At 38.3% G+C, this 15,913-nt stretch overlaps 1 protein-coding gene across 3 annotated transcripts in view; it reads right to left on the reverse strand.

The window, feature by feature from the left end:
• ANO3 (anoctamin 3) overlaps positions 1-13,948 on the reverse strand; it is a 318,917-nt gene extending 304,969 nt beyond the window's left edge. For 2 of the 3 annotated variants that reach the window (XM_043971877.1, XM_043971878.1), the window contains exon 1: positions 13,730-13,945. Coding sequence is in view for 1 of the 3 variants with exons in the window: in XM_043971875.1 (XP_043827810.1) it covers positions 13,730-13,775 (46 nt within the window). In the remaining 2 variants the exon portion in view is untranslated. Of the gene's footprint in view, positions 1-13,729 lie in introns of all 3 variants that reach the window. The other variant, XM_043971875.1, reaches the window with a different exon arrangement.
• Between the last annotated feature and the right edge of the window lie 1,965 nt (positions 13,949-15,913).

Genomic DNA, 15,913 nt, shown 5'->3' on the forward strand with positions numbered 1-15,913 from the left:
ATACAAAATTCAAAAGATGAAACTCTGAGGAAGAAATCAATGTCTTTCTTCTGAATCAAAGGTAGTTATCTTTTCTGATACAATAATAATTATCATAATTGATATTAATCAGTAAGTATTTTTTTTCATTAACTTGAAAATCCACCAACTTGTTAGGAGGTGAAAGACATTGAGTGTCTCCACCAACTGTGCCACACTAACAAGCAGAATAGGTCAGCAGGAGTAAGAGCTTGAAAGCCCCCAAATAGCAATTAAAAGTAGTTTCTTACTTGTGAAAACTATTATTTGTAATAGTTCATTTTCAAGTGAGGTCGGAAGATGTTTCTTTTTTCCTCCATGGAAACAAAGATTTAAGTAGTGGTACAGGGACCTAATCAGCCTATAAAAAGCCCATTTCACATGTAAGAGAAGACAGACTGAAATTTGGAGTCAGGATAGACTTAAGTTTGCAGCCCACTTCAAGACTTACTTGTGGTATGACCCTGGGCAAATCACCTAACTTTTCTGAGCCTCAGTTTCCTCACCTGTAAAAATGAAGATAATGACATTAATTACATTACAGGGATGCTCTGAAAAGCAAAGGAGAATCTATGTCAAGAGTTTTGCAAATCTAAAAGTGCTAGATCTAAACTAACTTTCAATGTTCCCAGGTTTTTAACTAGAGGAAGGAAGAAACCAGCTTGCTAAATGCTATCAAAGTCCCTACAATTTCAACTCTTCTGAGAGAATCCAGAATTATTGTTTGGTCACTTCTCAGTCATGTCTAACTTTTCATGGCCCCATCTGGGGTTTCCTTGGCAAAGATACTGGAGTGCTTTGACATTTCTTTCTCTAGTCCATCTTACAGATGAAGAAACTCAGGCAAACAAGGTTAATGACTTGCCTAGGGTCACACACCTAATAAGTATCTGAGACCAAATTAGAAACTCACTAAAATGAGTCTTCCTGACTTTAAGCCTAGCACTCTACCCACTATTCCACCTAGCTGCCCTGAAATTGGAAACTTTTAGTCCCTTAATCTGAATGGGCCCAAATGCCTCCAAGTTAGATCTCTCCTCACTTCTGGTAATAGTTAAGATTTAAAACTGCGAGCCTGTCAGCACTGCTTGTATCACTGGCTCATATATGGGACAACTGGAAATGTGTCATTCTGCATTGACAAAGGCCTAGTTTAGCTTCCATTACTCAGAAAGTTTCACAGTAAGAGAATAAGTTCCATGGTAGAGAAAAGTTAAATATAACATGTAATTTTTTTTACTTCATATCATGCCATTGGCCCCATTTGCCCACACCTTTCTATTGGCTTGCTTTTATAATTTATCACCATTTAGAATTCTTAATAATATGAAAAGAGAAAAGGTCCTCTAAAAACCCATTTAAACTTTATTTTGGATTTTTTTTTTTAGTTTATACCCTGATAGCCTTTTTTTTTGGGGGGGGGGTGAGGCAACTGGGGTTAAGTGACTTGCCAGATAACCCAGCTAGCAAGTGTCTGAGGCCGGATTTGAACTCAGGACCTCCTGATTCCAGGGCCAGTGCTCTATCCACTGCATCACCTAGCTGCCCCTTATACCTTGATACTCTTATGGAATAATGAAAAGTAATCATTTTATCCATCAACATAATAGACAACTGAATATTAGATATAACAACATAGTATGAAAGTGACTTGTTCTTTGCCCATTTGTATCTGAAACATGTACAATTTATCAGATAGAATTTTCCATTTACAATATTCCCCCCATTTTTTAAAGAGCCAAATAGCCCGAGAATGAAACTATCCTGTGACCCAGCACTCCATCAAAAACCATCCTTGGGCAATAAGCATCATAGGACTGTTCAATTTCTAAGATGATCGGATAGCAACTGAAATGCATTGGGCTTTTTTCCTGATTTGAATTATTTAAAATCCTATAACGACAGACAGAAGACATGGTACTTCAAATACTTAGTCATTTTCAATTTCATGAAAAGAACTGATAAAACAGCTGAAGTAGACAAAGAGGAATAAGGGTAGAGATAGAGAATGAAATGCCACACTAGTGATTGTAGATATAGAAAACCTGAAGATACAAAATATAAATGGAAACAAATATGAATCTTCATGGTGTCCCCAAAAACTTCTCAAGAAAAGAAATAACAATAATAATTTGAGTTTTTCTGTCCATACAATGTCAATGTAATAGAAATATTTGAAAAATGAGGTTTTGGCAGTAACTATGAATGCTCATACATTGAGATTTAGATTAGGGGCAGCTAGGTGGCGCAGTGGATAGAGCACTAGCCCTGGAGTCAGGAGTACCTGAGTTCAAATCTGGCCTCAGACACTTAACACTTACTAGCTGTGTGACCCTGGGCAAGTCACTTAACCCCAATTGCCTTACTAAAAAAAAAGAAAGAAAGAGATTTAGATTAAAATAGAATATATTGGAAAGAACAGAAGGAGGGGAAAAAAGAGGAATACAATAAAGAAAGGAAGTAAGGATGGGAGGATGGATTCCACTATTGCACCTGAATTCAATTCAATTCAATAAACATTTATCAAATGCTCACAGAGATGCTATGATCTCCTGGATGTTATTATAAGTCACTGGAGCATTGTCATAAAAATCATACACATATGTATGCATTGGTATGTATATATACATTGTTAGGGCTAAAATTCTAGCTAAACTATCTAAAATCTAATGAGTGGTCGCCAATAAATTATAAGCTTTAGCAATACTTAAATGTTTAAGTATTTATTAAAGATCAGAGAGAAAGGTAAAAATCTAACTATTTCTAAGAGACCCTATCATCTGACCCACCAATGCGAGGTCAGGAACCAAAAAGAGACAGAAACCCTCCACCAGCATCCCCTTCCTACTTCATGTCCCCCTCCCAGAAATGGGAGGCTCCTCAAGTTGATTGGCTGGTAGCCATGATAGACAGAACCCATGAGCAAACGTCACTTCCTGACGCTAAGGACCTTGACCACATGGCTTTCCCTCAGAGACCTTCTCCTCATGGCGGAGCTTTTCTACAGTAAGTCTCCAGCAGGTGGCATCATTCCAATCGTTACAACATATATGTATCAAATACTGAAAAATGCATCTTCCTTCTTTTATTCCTTCCTTCCTCTTTTCTTCCTATCTTTTCCTCTTTTTTCTTCCTTCTGTTCTTTATTTATCTTATTTCAATCTAAGGCTCAATGTCATTGTTTGGGTATTCATAGTGACTGCCATGCAAATGTGTTTATATCTCCAGTCCACATATACATAATATGCATATATACATACATGTACATGCACATGCACATACACGTGTGTGCATTGTGCACATATACATATAGGTATATGTAACACATGTTATATACACACATGCATATATACATATATAATTTTATTTTTATTGTTGCACAGCAAGTATTTGGGTTAGGGAATGCCCTCAGTTTTGAGTTTCCCATTATGTCAGTGCTGTTTGCTTGGTTCAGCAAATGGTTTTGTGTCCATAGTGGCTTTGCACAAGAGATGCTGTCTAGAATGATTAAGGCTGAGGTAATGAGGGCCTCCAATTTGGGATCAAAGCAGTAAGGCAGTGAAAGCAGGCCCAGTCCTTCCTACCTTGAGGTAAAAAGAATAGGTCTAATTCCTTGAATGACTGCCTAAAATAGAGCTCTTTTTTGTTCAGAGGGAAGAAGAAGAAGTTCTCACTACTTCTGGCTATCCCCTGCACCACAGGAAAACATTAAGTATGAATTTTCTTTTTTCTACATGAGGAATGCCAGTGATTCCTTGTGAAGAATGCTTCAGATGATTTCCCCTCCTGCGGTGCATAAGCAAGGGATTTCCAAATACAACTTCATGATTCTATTGATTCTAGTATGGCAACCTTTCTGCTGAGAAAGGAAAGAGTATGGTATTTCTGGGGAGGTCACCAGATGTAAGGATCATTTCTAATGTCTTAACATTGTTATCCCATTGGAAATCTGTCTGACTGGGCCTGTGAGAGCTCAGCTTCTTCTAAGGATCTATTGGGATACCAGTATTTTGGGCATGTGTTCTTCTAAGGCCAGAGAAATGTAAACATTTGCTGGAATTAGATATGGAAGATCTCAAGATCATAGTTCTCATCCGAAGAATCATGCCACTGAGTTCTATTCATAGGTTGTCTAGTCTATTCTACCACCACCTTCTCTCTCTACTTCCTTCATTTTGCATTTGAGAAAATTAAGGACTATAAATATTGGACAGCTGGGTACAACAGTGGATAGAAAGCCTGGAGTTATTAGGACTTGAGTTCAAATTCAGCCTCAGACACTTACTAGTTATGTGACCCTGGGCAAGTCACTTAACCCTGTTTGCCTCAGTTTTCTAATCTGTAAAATTAACAGAAGAAGGAAATGGTAAACCACTCCAGGATCCTTCCTAGGAAAACCCCAAATGGGGTCATGACTAAAATTACTGAAAGCGACAACAACATAGATATTAAGTGAGGAAACCAGCATCATAGCGGGTAGCAATTGGCACAGAAGAGATTTCTTCGTAAATCTTCTGACTCCATAGTCAGCACTTTTTCCACTGGGCCATGTTACTTCTCTCTCTCTCTCAATTTGGCCCCTCTACAACTTAGTAAATGACCTTCATAAGCACTTTTGTTCATATCCTCTGACTCCTTCATTCTTGGGCAAATTGTTCTTGATCTTACATGAATAAGGAATACATATATATATATATATATATATATATATATATATATATATTTGAGGGGGCTGGCAATAATTGGGGTTAAGTGACTTACCCAGGGTCACATAGCTAGTAAGTGAGGCCAAATTTGAACTCAGGTCCTCCTGAATTCAGGGCCAGTTCTCTAGCCACTGCACCACTTAGCTGCCCCAGAGGCAGATTTTTACAAGAGATATTTGATTCAAAGATTTTCCCTCCTAATTGATAGTTTTTCATATCATAACTACATTTTTTCACTTGAAAAACACTAACAATATTTTGTAATCTAATTTTCTATTTTATCTCTCTTAAAGCTTCTTCCTATAACCAAACATCTTAAAGGCATTTCCTTCTCTTCTCCCCTGTTTTTATATAATATCACTTGTATATAGGTCCTTTATCCATTTGGAGTTTATTGTGATATAAAGTATAAGAAAGTGATCAAAAATACTTTCAATAAAACTGGTCAGCAGTTTTTTAAGTAGCTATTAATGAGGAGGGATTCCATCCTCTCTTCTCCCAGTGACTTGTAGCCTTGGCTTTATTAAACTCTTGACTAGTTTTGGGCCTTGCCAAATAGGCTATTCCATTGATCCACTTAAAAAAAAAAAGGTACTAAATAATTTTGACAGGTTTCAGAAGAAATTCAAATGACCAATAACCACATGGAAGATTGCTCCAAATAACCAAATATTAGAGAACGATAAACATAAACAATTCTGAGGTTTCACCTCATACCCATGAAAATGATCGAGATGATAAATTAGGAAGAGGGTCAATATTACAGAAGCTGTGGAAGATGGGTACACTGATACTTTTGGAACAAATGTGAATTCCAGAATACAATCTGGAATTATATGAAAAAAAGACACCAAACTGTTCACATCCATATTGACTAAGAAAACTCACAACTGAGCACATACCCCAAGGAAGTCAGTGAAAGAAACAAAGGTCCCAAGTAAGTTGAAATAATAAAATAGACAGAAACAAAGGTCCCAAATATACTATTATAATCATAGTAGTACTCATCATGGTATAAAAAAAAAACAAACAGAAAAATCTGAGCTGCTATGGGGAATGACTGAACATATTATAGTACATGCATATATGTCCTATTTCTGTACTCTTTAAAATGATGAATATGAAGGGGGAAGGGAATAAACACTTCTGTGTGCCAGACACAATGCTAAGGAGGTTTAAAATATTATCCTGATTCTCATAGAAAATCTGTGAAGGTAGACACTACATAGGCATCCCATTTCATAGGTGAGGAGACTAAGGTTAAGTGACTTGCTCAGGGTCACACAGCTAATAAGTGTCTGAAGTGAGATTTGAACTGAGGTCTTCCTGGCTCCAGTACCAATCATCTATCTGGTGTATCACCTAGCTGTTTAATATGAGGAATATAGAGAAATATAGGATTTATATGTGCTGACTCAAAGCAGAAAAAGGCCAAAATCAAGGAATAAGGTGACTTTCATTGTTGTTATTCAGTTGTTTCAGTTACCTCTGACTCTTCCTGATGACATTTGGAGTTTTCTTGGCAGAGATACTGGAGTGGTTTGCCATTTTTGCCAGCCCATTTTACAGATGAAGAAATTGAGGCAAAGAGGGTTAAGAGACTTGCCCACAGTCACATAGTTAGTGAATATCTGACACCAGATTTGACTTCTGAAAGATGAGTGAGTCTTCCTGACTTCAGGCCTGGCAATCTATCCACTGCACCACCCAATTGCCCAAATAAGATGATTATTCTGTAAATGCAAATACTAGTGAATAGCAGATCTTATACTGCTTGCAATGATCTTAATGGATCTGGACAAAAGAGTATGCAACATACACCACTTCTCCTAGAAATAGGTGATGACTTTGAGTATGAAAGTTTTCTTGTGCTCTCAGATTCGTTTTTTCTGTCAATTGCTTTTGCTTAAAGAGTTTTCTTTCTTACGTGGAAGGGACTAATGGCAAAGGAGAAGCTATTGAGCAATGGTGCTGCTTCTCATAGGCATTCCTCTCTCTCCTTTCAGGAGGCAACTATACTAGTTCAGAACCTCAACATTTACATCTCAGTTATCCGCCTTCCAAAGCTTCTTACTTGTTTTCCCTGCCTCTGGTCTTTCTTTTCTCCTTTCAGTCTGTATGTAGTTGTCAAATGGCTATTCCCAATGACAAATGCTACTTCCCTCATCAAGTACTCCCTATTTTCTCTAAGATAAGATGCACACTTGTCTCCCTGCCATTTAGAGTTTGTTCCATCTTCTCTTTTTAGAATGACTTCTCATTACTCTATTTTACTTTGTAATTTCCTGTCAAACTGGCTGAATCTTATTCCCTATGAATAATGAATAACATTCTTGCTTTCATCTCAATATCTTTTTTTTTTTTTTTGGTGGGGCAATGAGGATTAAATGACTTGCCCATGGTCACACAGCTAGGGAGTGTCAAGTGTCTGAGGCTAGATTTGAACTCAGGTCCTCCTGAATCCAGGACTGGTGCTTTATGCACTGTGCCACCTAGCTGCCCCTCACCTTGATATCTTTGTAAGAATTTCTTCCATATCTGAAATGCCCTTCCTCCTAACTGCCTCCTTTTGGAATCCCTAGTTCCCTTCAAGGTCCAGCCGAAGTGTCACTTCTAATAGGGAAACCTTTCTTGGTCCCCTAGTTCTTGGTGATTCCCTGAATTCTAAAATCACTTTGCATTTTCTTTCTTTATCTCTCTGTGAACATACTGATTTTTCCTGATGAAATATGAACTCTCTGGGGGCAGGGAAGGCTTTCATTTTGTCTTTATATTCCCAGCACCAATCATAGCGCTTGGTACACAGTATACACCTAAAAACTTCTTGATAAGAGAAATGGAATGGAAAAATAGAATAAAATGAAAAAAGAAAGAAAAGAAAGAAAGAAAGAAAAAGGAAGGAGGAAAGGAAGGAAGGAAGGAAGGAAGGAAGGAAGGAAGGAAGGAAGGAAGGAAGGAAGGAAGGAAGGAAGGAAGGAAGGAAAGGAAGGGAGGAAGGAAGAATGGAAGGAAAGGAGGATAAAAAATAGAACCTCAGTTAAAAAAGAAAAAAGAAAAAAAAACTTGGCCGTAAAATCAAGTTACTGAGGAGCTGAGGATCTGGGCTGAGATCTTGCCTTATACTTAAAGCAGCTTTTATAAGTATAAGCCAAGATCTCAGCCCAGATCCTGTCTCCCAATCTAGCACTGCTTCATTATACCAGAAACATGAGAAATACGTTGTATTCTGACCCTAAGTAGCTTCTTGTTCAGTCATTTCAGTTGTGTCCAAATCATTGTGATTCCATTTGGGGTTTTCTTGGCAGACAGACTGCAGTGCTTTGCCATTTCCTTCTCCAGCTCATTTTACAGATGAGGAAACTGAGGCACACATAGTTAAGTAACTTTCCTAGGATCACACAGCTAATAAGTGTTTATGGCCAGATTTGAACTCAGGAAAATGAGTCTTCCTGACTTTAGGCTTAGGGCTCTATTTTAAAAAGCTTATTATGTTAAAAAGTGTAGGCCTAAAAAAATAGTCTAAAAAGATTTCAGTCAAATTCCTTGGCTACAAAGTCCTGAGAGTCTTCAGCAATTCACTGCTGATTGGATCTGCAGCTTTCCCTAATGGTAATCTATACAAAAACAATCATCATGAAGTAGGGTTAACATTATAATGTTGTTTTGTTTTTTGGTATCTCCAGAGCTTAGTTTGAAGTTTGCCCATAATAGGTGCCTAAAAAAGGCTTACTGACTGTTCTCTACCAGTCCTATATATGAATTAGTTTGCTGCTGATTGAAATACACCAGGATGAGGGCAACTGTGGACAACATTTGGCTGGCCAGGCAACAGGAAATTATCATGCATTTGTGAGCCTGTACTTTATGAGGGTCTCTTACCCTGGGGTCTATGAACTCATTGCAGTTGTTTTGAATATTTTGAGAAATGCATTTCAGTAAAACTGGTTTCATTTTCAATCCTTTATATTTCTATTCCATGCAATTAAAACCAGTCAGAGAAGTAAGTGGTCCATCGGTTTCAGCAGAGGAGCCATCAGGACTCAGAAAGAAAAGGCATGAACATTTCAACTGATCATCTCAGAACCACAGCAAGGGTGTGTCTGTGTACGTGGTACACCATGCTTTTCATTCTGATGGAACAAGATACAGAATGTAATTTGTTTGGTTTTGTTCTGAAGTAACCGAATTCAAAAGCCATTTCAGCAAACTTAAAACTTAACTCAAATGATCAAAAGTCATCAGTACTTCCTCAGCAATTCATAGACTGCAACCTCTGGTCCCCACTACTCCCCATCAGCTTACAAACAGCAAGACTTTAGAAAATATGTTATTTCTATGAATTGCAATTTCACCAAGTTCATTTGGGAACCATTTTTGGAGCAACAAGTAACAGAAATAGAGGTATTTCTCATTACAGACTGTCCCCATGTGTTATTTTGCTGAACTGAAATTTAAAGAACAGGGATGCATTTGAGGCTTTTTAGGGGTTTTATGTGGGCTGGATTGAGTGAGTTAGAGTTCTGGCTATAGAGAGTTAGGAACCAGGCCTAACACAGGCTTGTAAAGTGGAAAGAATGTTCTATTTGTAATCAGAAGACCTGGGTTCAAATCTTTACTCTCCCACTTAATGCCCATGTGAGCTTAAAGAGAACACATCACTTTTCATTTCTTTAGACTTCAGTTTTCTCATCTGTGAAACGGATGTAGTATCAGATTGCATAGCCTCTGAGAGTTTCTCTAGTCTAAAATGTTTAACTGGGAAAAACAACATCGAAACTTGTTTGATTGGGATTATAGAATTAATCATTAAGTCATCATTTTTGGATTTAAAAGAGAAAGGGGATCATAGGTTTTTGTTTTAGAAAGGAATTTGGATTTAAACTTGGATTGTTATAGTAATATGGTCCCTGGAGAGAAACAGGTGACAGCTAGGTCTGAGGAAAAGGAAATGTTCAGAGGCAAGGGAAAAGGGATTCCCTAATAACCTAAGATTTCTATTCTATTCAAAAGACTTGCCTTGCAGGGAGATTGCTGCCTATTTCAGCTACTATGTCTATATATTCCTGCATTAGGGATTTGGGGAGCTAAGGCTGACATTAGTTATTCTAGATGAAACAACTGAATTAAGAACAGAAGTCATGATCTATGGGGTTAATTCCCCTTCTATTCCTATCCATGCTGTTCTCTTTTTCCCTTCTTTCCTTAAATGTAGTATTTATTAATGAAAGCTTTATAATATTTCTAGGAAGGAATTAATATGTTTTGTTTCATATCAAAGATGAAGTGGGATATACATATATACATATACATACACACACACTTTACTGAAGAAGAACAGATTTCGACTTATAACTGAGGGTGTTTTGATGGCATGCCTCACCATTTCTTAAGATGGAAACATGAAATTAAGTTTAAAAAAAAAAAGAAAAAGAAAAGATTCCATGGCAACAAAGTGAATCCTAGGAAGGGTCCCTAAAAATCACAGAAATGACTCCTTAAAAGACAAAGAAAATGGGGTTTTCTGAGGACAATTTCATTAGGATTAATATACGTTGTCTTCTTTGAGGGGGTGTAAACTCCTTGAGTGAAAAGATGCTATCAATGTGGTATTTGTATTCCACCAGCACCCAACACAATGCCTGCCTCCTAGCAAAAACTGAAAAAGGTTTGCTGACACTGATTTAGGGAGAAGCCTCTGCTTCCTTTGAGGTAGGTACTATTTACCTGTAAGAAAAAGTTAATAAAATACTTTCTACAAGAGACTTTTAGAATTACTGTAGATAGCCAAAGTGACCTTTAAGGCTCAGCTGGACTAACCTCATTTACAAAAATGGAAATCAAGACCCTGTAATACTAAATGACTTTGCCAATTAACTAGGAAGATTATATAGTCATAAATTTAGAGCTGGAAGTGATCTCATAGGCTATTTCATTCAATTCCCTCTTCTAACAGATGAAGAAACTGAGGCCTGAAGAGTATAGGTCAATCATTCAATCAATAAAAAAATTTTAAGTGCTTATTTTGTACTAAGCACTCATTGGGCATTGAAAGAAAAAAACAGAACAATCCTGTCCTCAAGGAGTTTCTATTCTAATGGAAGAGATAAAATATGTGGTGATACTTAAATGGGTTTTGAACCCTGGTCATCCAACTAAAGACCCAGTGTGATTTTTTTTGTGTGTGAGGCAATTGGGGTTAAGTGACTTGCCCAGGGTCACACAGCTAGTAAGTGTTAAGTGTCTGAGGCCAAATTTGAACTCAGGTACTCCTGACTCCAGGGCCGGTGCTCTATCCACTGTACCACCCAGTTGCCCCCAGTGTGATTTCTAAAAGTATTAGAAGCCACATTTAGGACAGCTAGGTAGCTCAGTGGATACAGCACTGGCCCTGAAGTGGGGAGGATGTGAGTTCAAATCTCACCTCAGACACTTGCTAGATGTAATTAATGTATATTAATATTGTATTTAGTATATTATAATAATTATAATATTATATATCATTATAAAATATTTATATTATATATAACTATACTTACACATACATACATATATTTTGTATACATACATACATATTTTTGTGTGCATTTATACACATGATTTTGTATGTATGCATGTATGTTTACACACATGTATTTGCCCATGCATGTATGCATACATGCATACATACACATATCTTGTCACTGGATCCAGATGGCTCTAGAGGAGAAAGTGAAGTTGGTGACCTTGCACAGTCCTCTATCACTTAAATCCAATTCACTGTAAGTCATGGCATCACCCTGATGTCATGGTCCTCTTTGAGAACAAAGGACAAACAACAAGAAGAACCCACATTTCACTCCCAGTCCCAAGCTCTCTCTGCTCTTTTAAGTTTCATTGTGGTATAATGGGTAGAAGAATGAACCTGGAGAAAGATGAGCTTGGTTCAAATGCTCATTCTGCTACCAACTGACTGACTACCTGTGAGATCTTGGGCAAGTCATCCCCTCTAGGTCTCAAATTTCAGAATGCAAAGTGTAGGGGTTGGGCAATACAGCTTCTAGGAGCCCATTAATTTCTAAATGTTTGATCCTATCAACCCATGAATGGAATCTTCAGCCACAGACATATCCAGAAAGATGGAGCATTTTGAGAAAGTGGCCATTTCTTCCTAGCAAAAATTATCACATGTTGATGTTGCCCATTCTAGGCAGGCCTATGCACGAACAATTACTCAGACCCTCACTGTTAAAATCTAATTACATTTTCCCTGTCTTTACATTTATTGTTTTGCTAAAGCTGCCTTTAATAAACAAAACAAAAATAAATAAAATGAAGGGCTATGCACCAGGGAGTCAATAACATTCCAAAATTACATCTCCCAGATATCATCATGGAAACACCCAGGAAGGGTAGAATTTACATAATTGTTCATTACTCCTTCTGAGCACTAACAGATTGACTCAAAGTTGGCCACTATTTGTTTAAATAAAAAACTACCACATATATCCCCACAGGAAACATTTTTCTAGGGACCATTTAAAGACAGTCTGTCTTTAGATATGAGTGAATCATAGATGTGGTTCAGAAAGGAATAGGATATATCTGCTACTCTGAAAAAAGCAAGTACATGATTATTTCCCTCCTAACACTATCCATAAAAATGAAGTGAAATCTCAGTCTAAAAGCACTGTATTTAACTTAAACAAGACCAAGCTTTTGAGACAAATAAAATGCAAAATGTACTGGGGGTGTTTGGTTTTTATAAGTGGGAATATAGTTATAGCCATATGGCTGTGTGTGTGTGTGTGTGTGTGTGTGTGTGTGTGTTATCTATCGCCAAGACATTGAAAAGATCCCAACTCTCTGGAAACTCCCAAAGAGCAGAAACTTCCTAAGTGGTGGTTTGGCAGATACCCAACAGATCTCTACCCCTTCACCAGTGAAATCTATTCACAGAAATGAGATATACCAAGTAAAGTACTGATAAGTAAATAAATGCCAAGAATATAACAAAGAAAATTTAAAGCAGGTTATATAATTTTCTTGGCACTGTTTTTTTTTAATCTAAAATGTTTTCATTTGTCATTCTATAAAGAAACTGATGCACAGGAAACAAAACAACTTTATATCTAACATCCTTATTGTCACTTTGGCTATTTTAATGAAAGAACAATGATGTTGGTTAATAAAGACATTTGGGCACAACCTGTTATTGACAGGCAGGGGAGAAAAAAAAATCTAAAAAACATTGAAGTAGGATCTTTAACAGTCTTACAAATCAAATGCCTGGATGAAAGGATGCAGTGATTGAGTGACATTTAGAATCATGTTTCTTTTCCTCAGCATTGCAGGGGCTAAAGATAAATTATCGCGCCATGCATGGCAGGAAAAACAGAAGGCAACAACTTGAGGGAGCCCTGGTTGAAGTTCTCAGAGGCACTTTACAGAGAGAGATTGATCAAACTATGGAACAGACTAGTCTGGAAGATCAAGCCTTGGTCTCAGACAGAATAAACTTTTCTGAAAGAGCTGATGAGTTCTTAGCTCTGATGACACTCTCACTAGCAGACACTTTCTACGATCGCATGTAGCCCCGAAATCATAAGATATATACAGTGGTTTCCATGCCCCTGGCTAACCCCCTTTAACATCAGGGTCTAGCACTCCGTCCCCCGTTCATAAGCTCCGGAACCCACTGGACATGCCAAGCTATGCAATCCACCCTTTGTGGTTTACTGCAGTGCATTCAGAGTCAAAGAAATGGCACTTGAGAATCAGGATGCTGTGACAGATTTCTTAACCTTAGGCACAGTGAGGATTCTTAGGAAATCACCCTTGGTTACTGATGCAGCAATAAGAGATGCTTAATTCAAAGAGCCAGAGTTGGTTATTATCAGCTTCAAGGGACCAAGTGCGGAGCTCTGAAGGGATGCTCCTGTCAGACTGCAAGGGCATGCAGACCTAATAAAATAACCCAGCGGAGGGGGAATAGAGGGAAAGGAGTGGAGACTGAGGTTCTCACTAACCTTTCTGCTGCTTAAACGATTGAATCGACCCTGAGTGGTGAACCATTTTCGTTCAGCTGAGCTCTGGGGAACTCACGCCAGTGCTGCAGGGAGAGAGCACTCCGGAGCTCCTCAGGACCAGGAGCTTCTGGAGCTGTGGGCAACCCGACACCTGCTTCAGCAGGCGCTCTGCTGGAGAGGCTCTCCTCCTCACCGTTGTCATAGAAACCAAAAAGGGAGGTCCAGCGTCCCGACTCCCCTTAGTGGATACTTTGGGAACAATCCCCAACATCAGTAGCACGCAGACAGAGCCAGGAAAGAATGCTATGCGTGGTGTAGGCTTTCACATTCTAGGAGAAACATGTGTAGTGTTCAGCCTTGGGTTATAAATAAAATAAAGGCAGACCAGCAGGATGGAAAACCTCCTACCAAAAAAAAAGTCCTAAAAGTTGATTTGCTTCACCCTGGGAGGACTCAAACTGAGCCCAGATATAATTAGCTTAGTTCTGGGGGGGAAAATGCCAAGGTTTCAGTTCTGGAGGGGCATACCTTTAGAAGTGGAAAGGAACCTATAGGCCATCGAGCTCAATCCCTTAATTTTGATGATGAAGAAACTGAACCTCGGGGAAGAGAGAGGAAATGACTTGACTAACATCACAATGGATGAAAGTAACAAAGGCAAGATCTGAACCCAGATACTCCAGAAATTAATATATTTTCCATTAAGTCTGCTGGTTTCCCCCATATGGAAAGGTAGAAGAATCATTTAGTACCCTCTGCCCCTATCCCTTTACTTTATGGATGAGGAAACTACGGTCTGAAGGAAGTGGTTTAACCAATGACATCAATAGCAAATGGTTAGAGCTGAGATTTGACTCCATGTCTTCTGACTACCAATGAACTGCTCCCCCTGCTGAATCTCTTCGGTATGGCATCCATGCTTGGCTAAGAAACTATAAATGAATCTTTGAAAATTCAAGGCAATGATAGGGACTAACTAACAACGACAGCAAGAAGAGTGATAGCAAGAACAACTTACAGCAACACTCGTACATACATACATACACACACACACATGCATACACACACGTGAGTGCACAAGACCCAAAAGCTGAAAATATTAATGTTTGGCTTTTAGAGTTTAACTATGTGGTCCAATCCACTTAATTCACAGCTGAGGGCATTTGACTTTCCACAAATCAAATGCCTCATTCAGTCTCAGTTTCCTTATCTATAAAATGGGCAGGAGGAATATACTACATACATCACTTCTAAGGTCTTTGCCAGCTCCCAGATCCCCAGACCCTTAGTACAAGGTCCTTTTTAACATCCCATGGTTGCCTAGCTCCAACTCTCTTTTCATTTTTTGTCATTAGTAATGGTATCACTTAATAGCTAAGAGATAAACAATTGTGTGTTACTGAGACCAACTTTGCGATAATATGGAGCCCCAAACAAGGAAGATGATATAGGAGGCACGTGGAATTTTGAGATTGGACTCATCCTATTGGGTTACTCTTTTTTGTTCTGTGAGGATAGTTAGCTTACAGAACAAGGGACTGCTCAGCAATGAAAGGATTCTCAACAATGGTCACTGAGCACTCCAAGAAAGGAGGCATTAAGCATACAGGAATATTTGTATTGAAGCCACTTAAATAAGACAGATGCCTCCTTTCCTGATGGGGGAAAAGGTTTGTATGCAGGTGTTTCTAACCACAAGGGCAAAAAGAGGCTGCCCAGGTTCCAGTGTTGGTGTTCCATTATTTACCATAAATTTGACTTAGGGCAAGTGATTTCTTCTCATTGAGCTTCAATTTTCTTATCCTTAAATGGGGGCACTATTGATACAAACTGCCTCACCAAGTTCTTTTGAATGTTAGGTTTATATTTACATACACACACACACACACACATACAAATACACCTATATATCTGTTGATCTATACTATCTACATGCTATGACTATGAAGCAGCTTTAGATGGCACCTGCTTCAGTCATAGCATATAGATCATGTAGATCACTGGATTAATAAGTATTAAATGACTATTCCATTGAAAATAGAAGGCATAATGGTAAACCTCTGAGCCTGGAGTCAGGAAGACTCATCTTCCTGGGTTCAAATATGGCCTTAGACACTTCCTAGTTTTATGATCCTGGACAAGTCACTTTATATAGTTTGCCTCAGTTTTCTCATCCACAACATA

The sequence above is a fragment of the Dromiciops gliroides genome, chromosome 6, assembly GCF_019393635.1.
Source record: "Dromiciops gliroides isolate mDroGli1 chromosome 6, mDroGli1.pri, whole genome shotgun sequence".
NCBI lineage: Eukaryota > Metazoa > Chordata > Mammalia > Microbiotheria > Microbiotheriidae > Dromiciops > Dromiciops gliroides.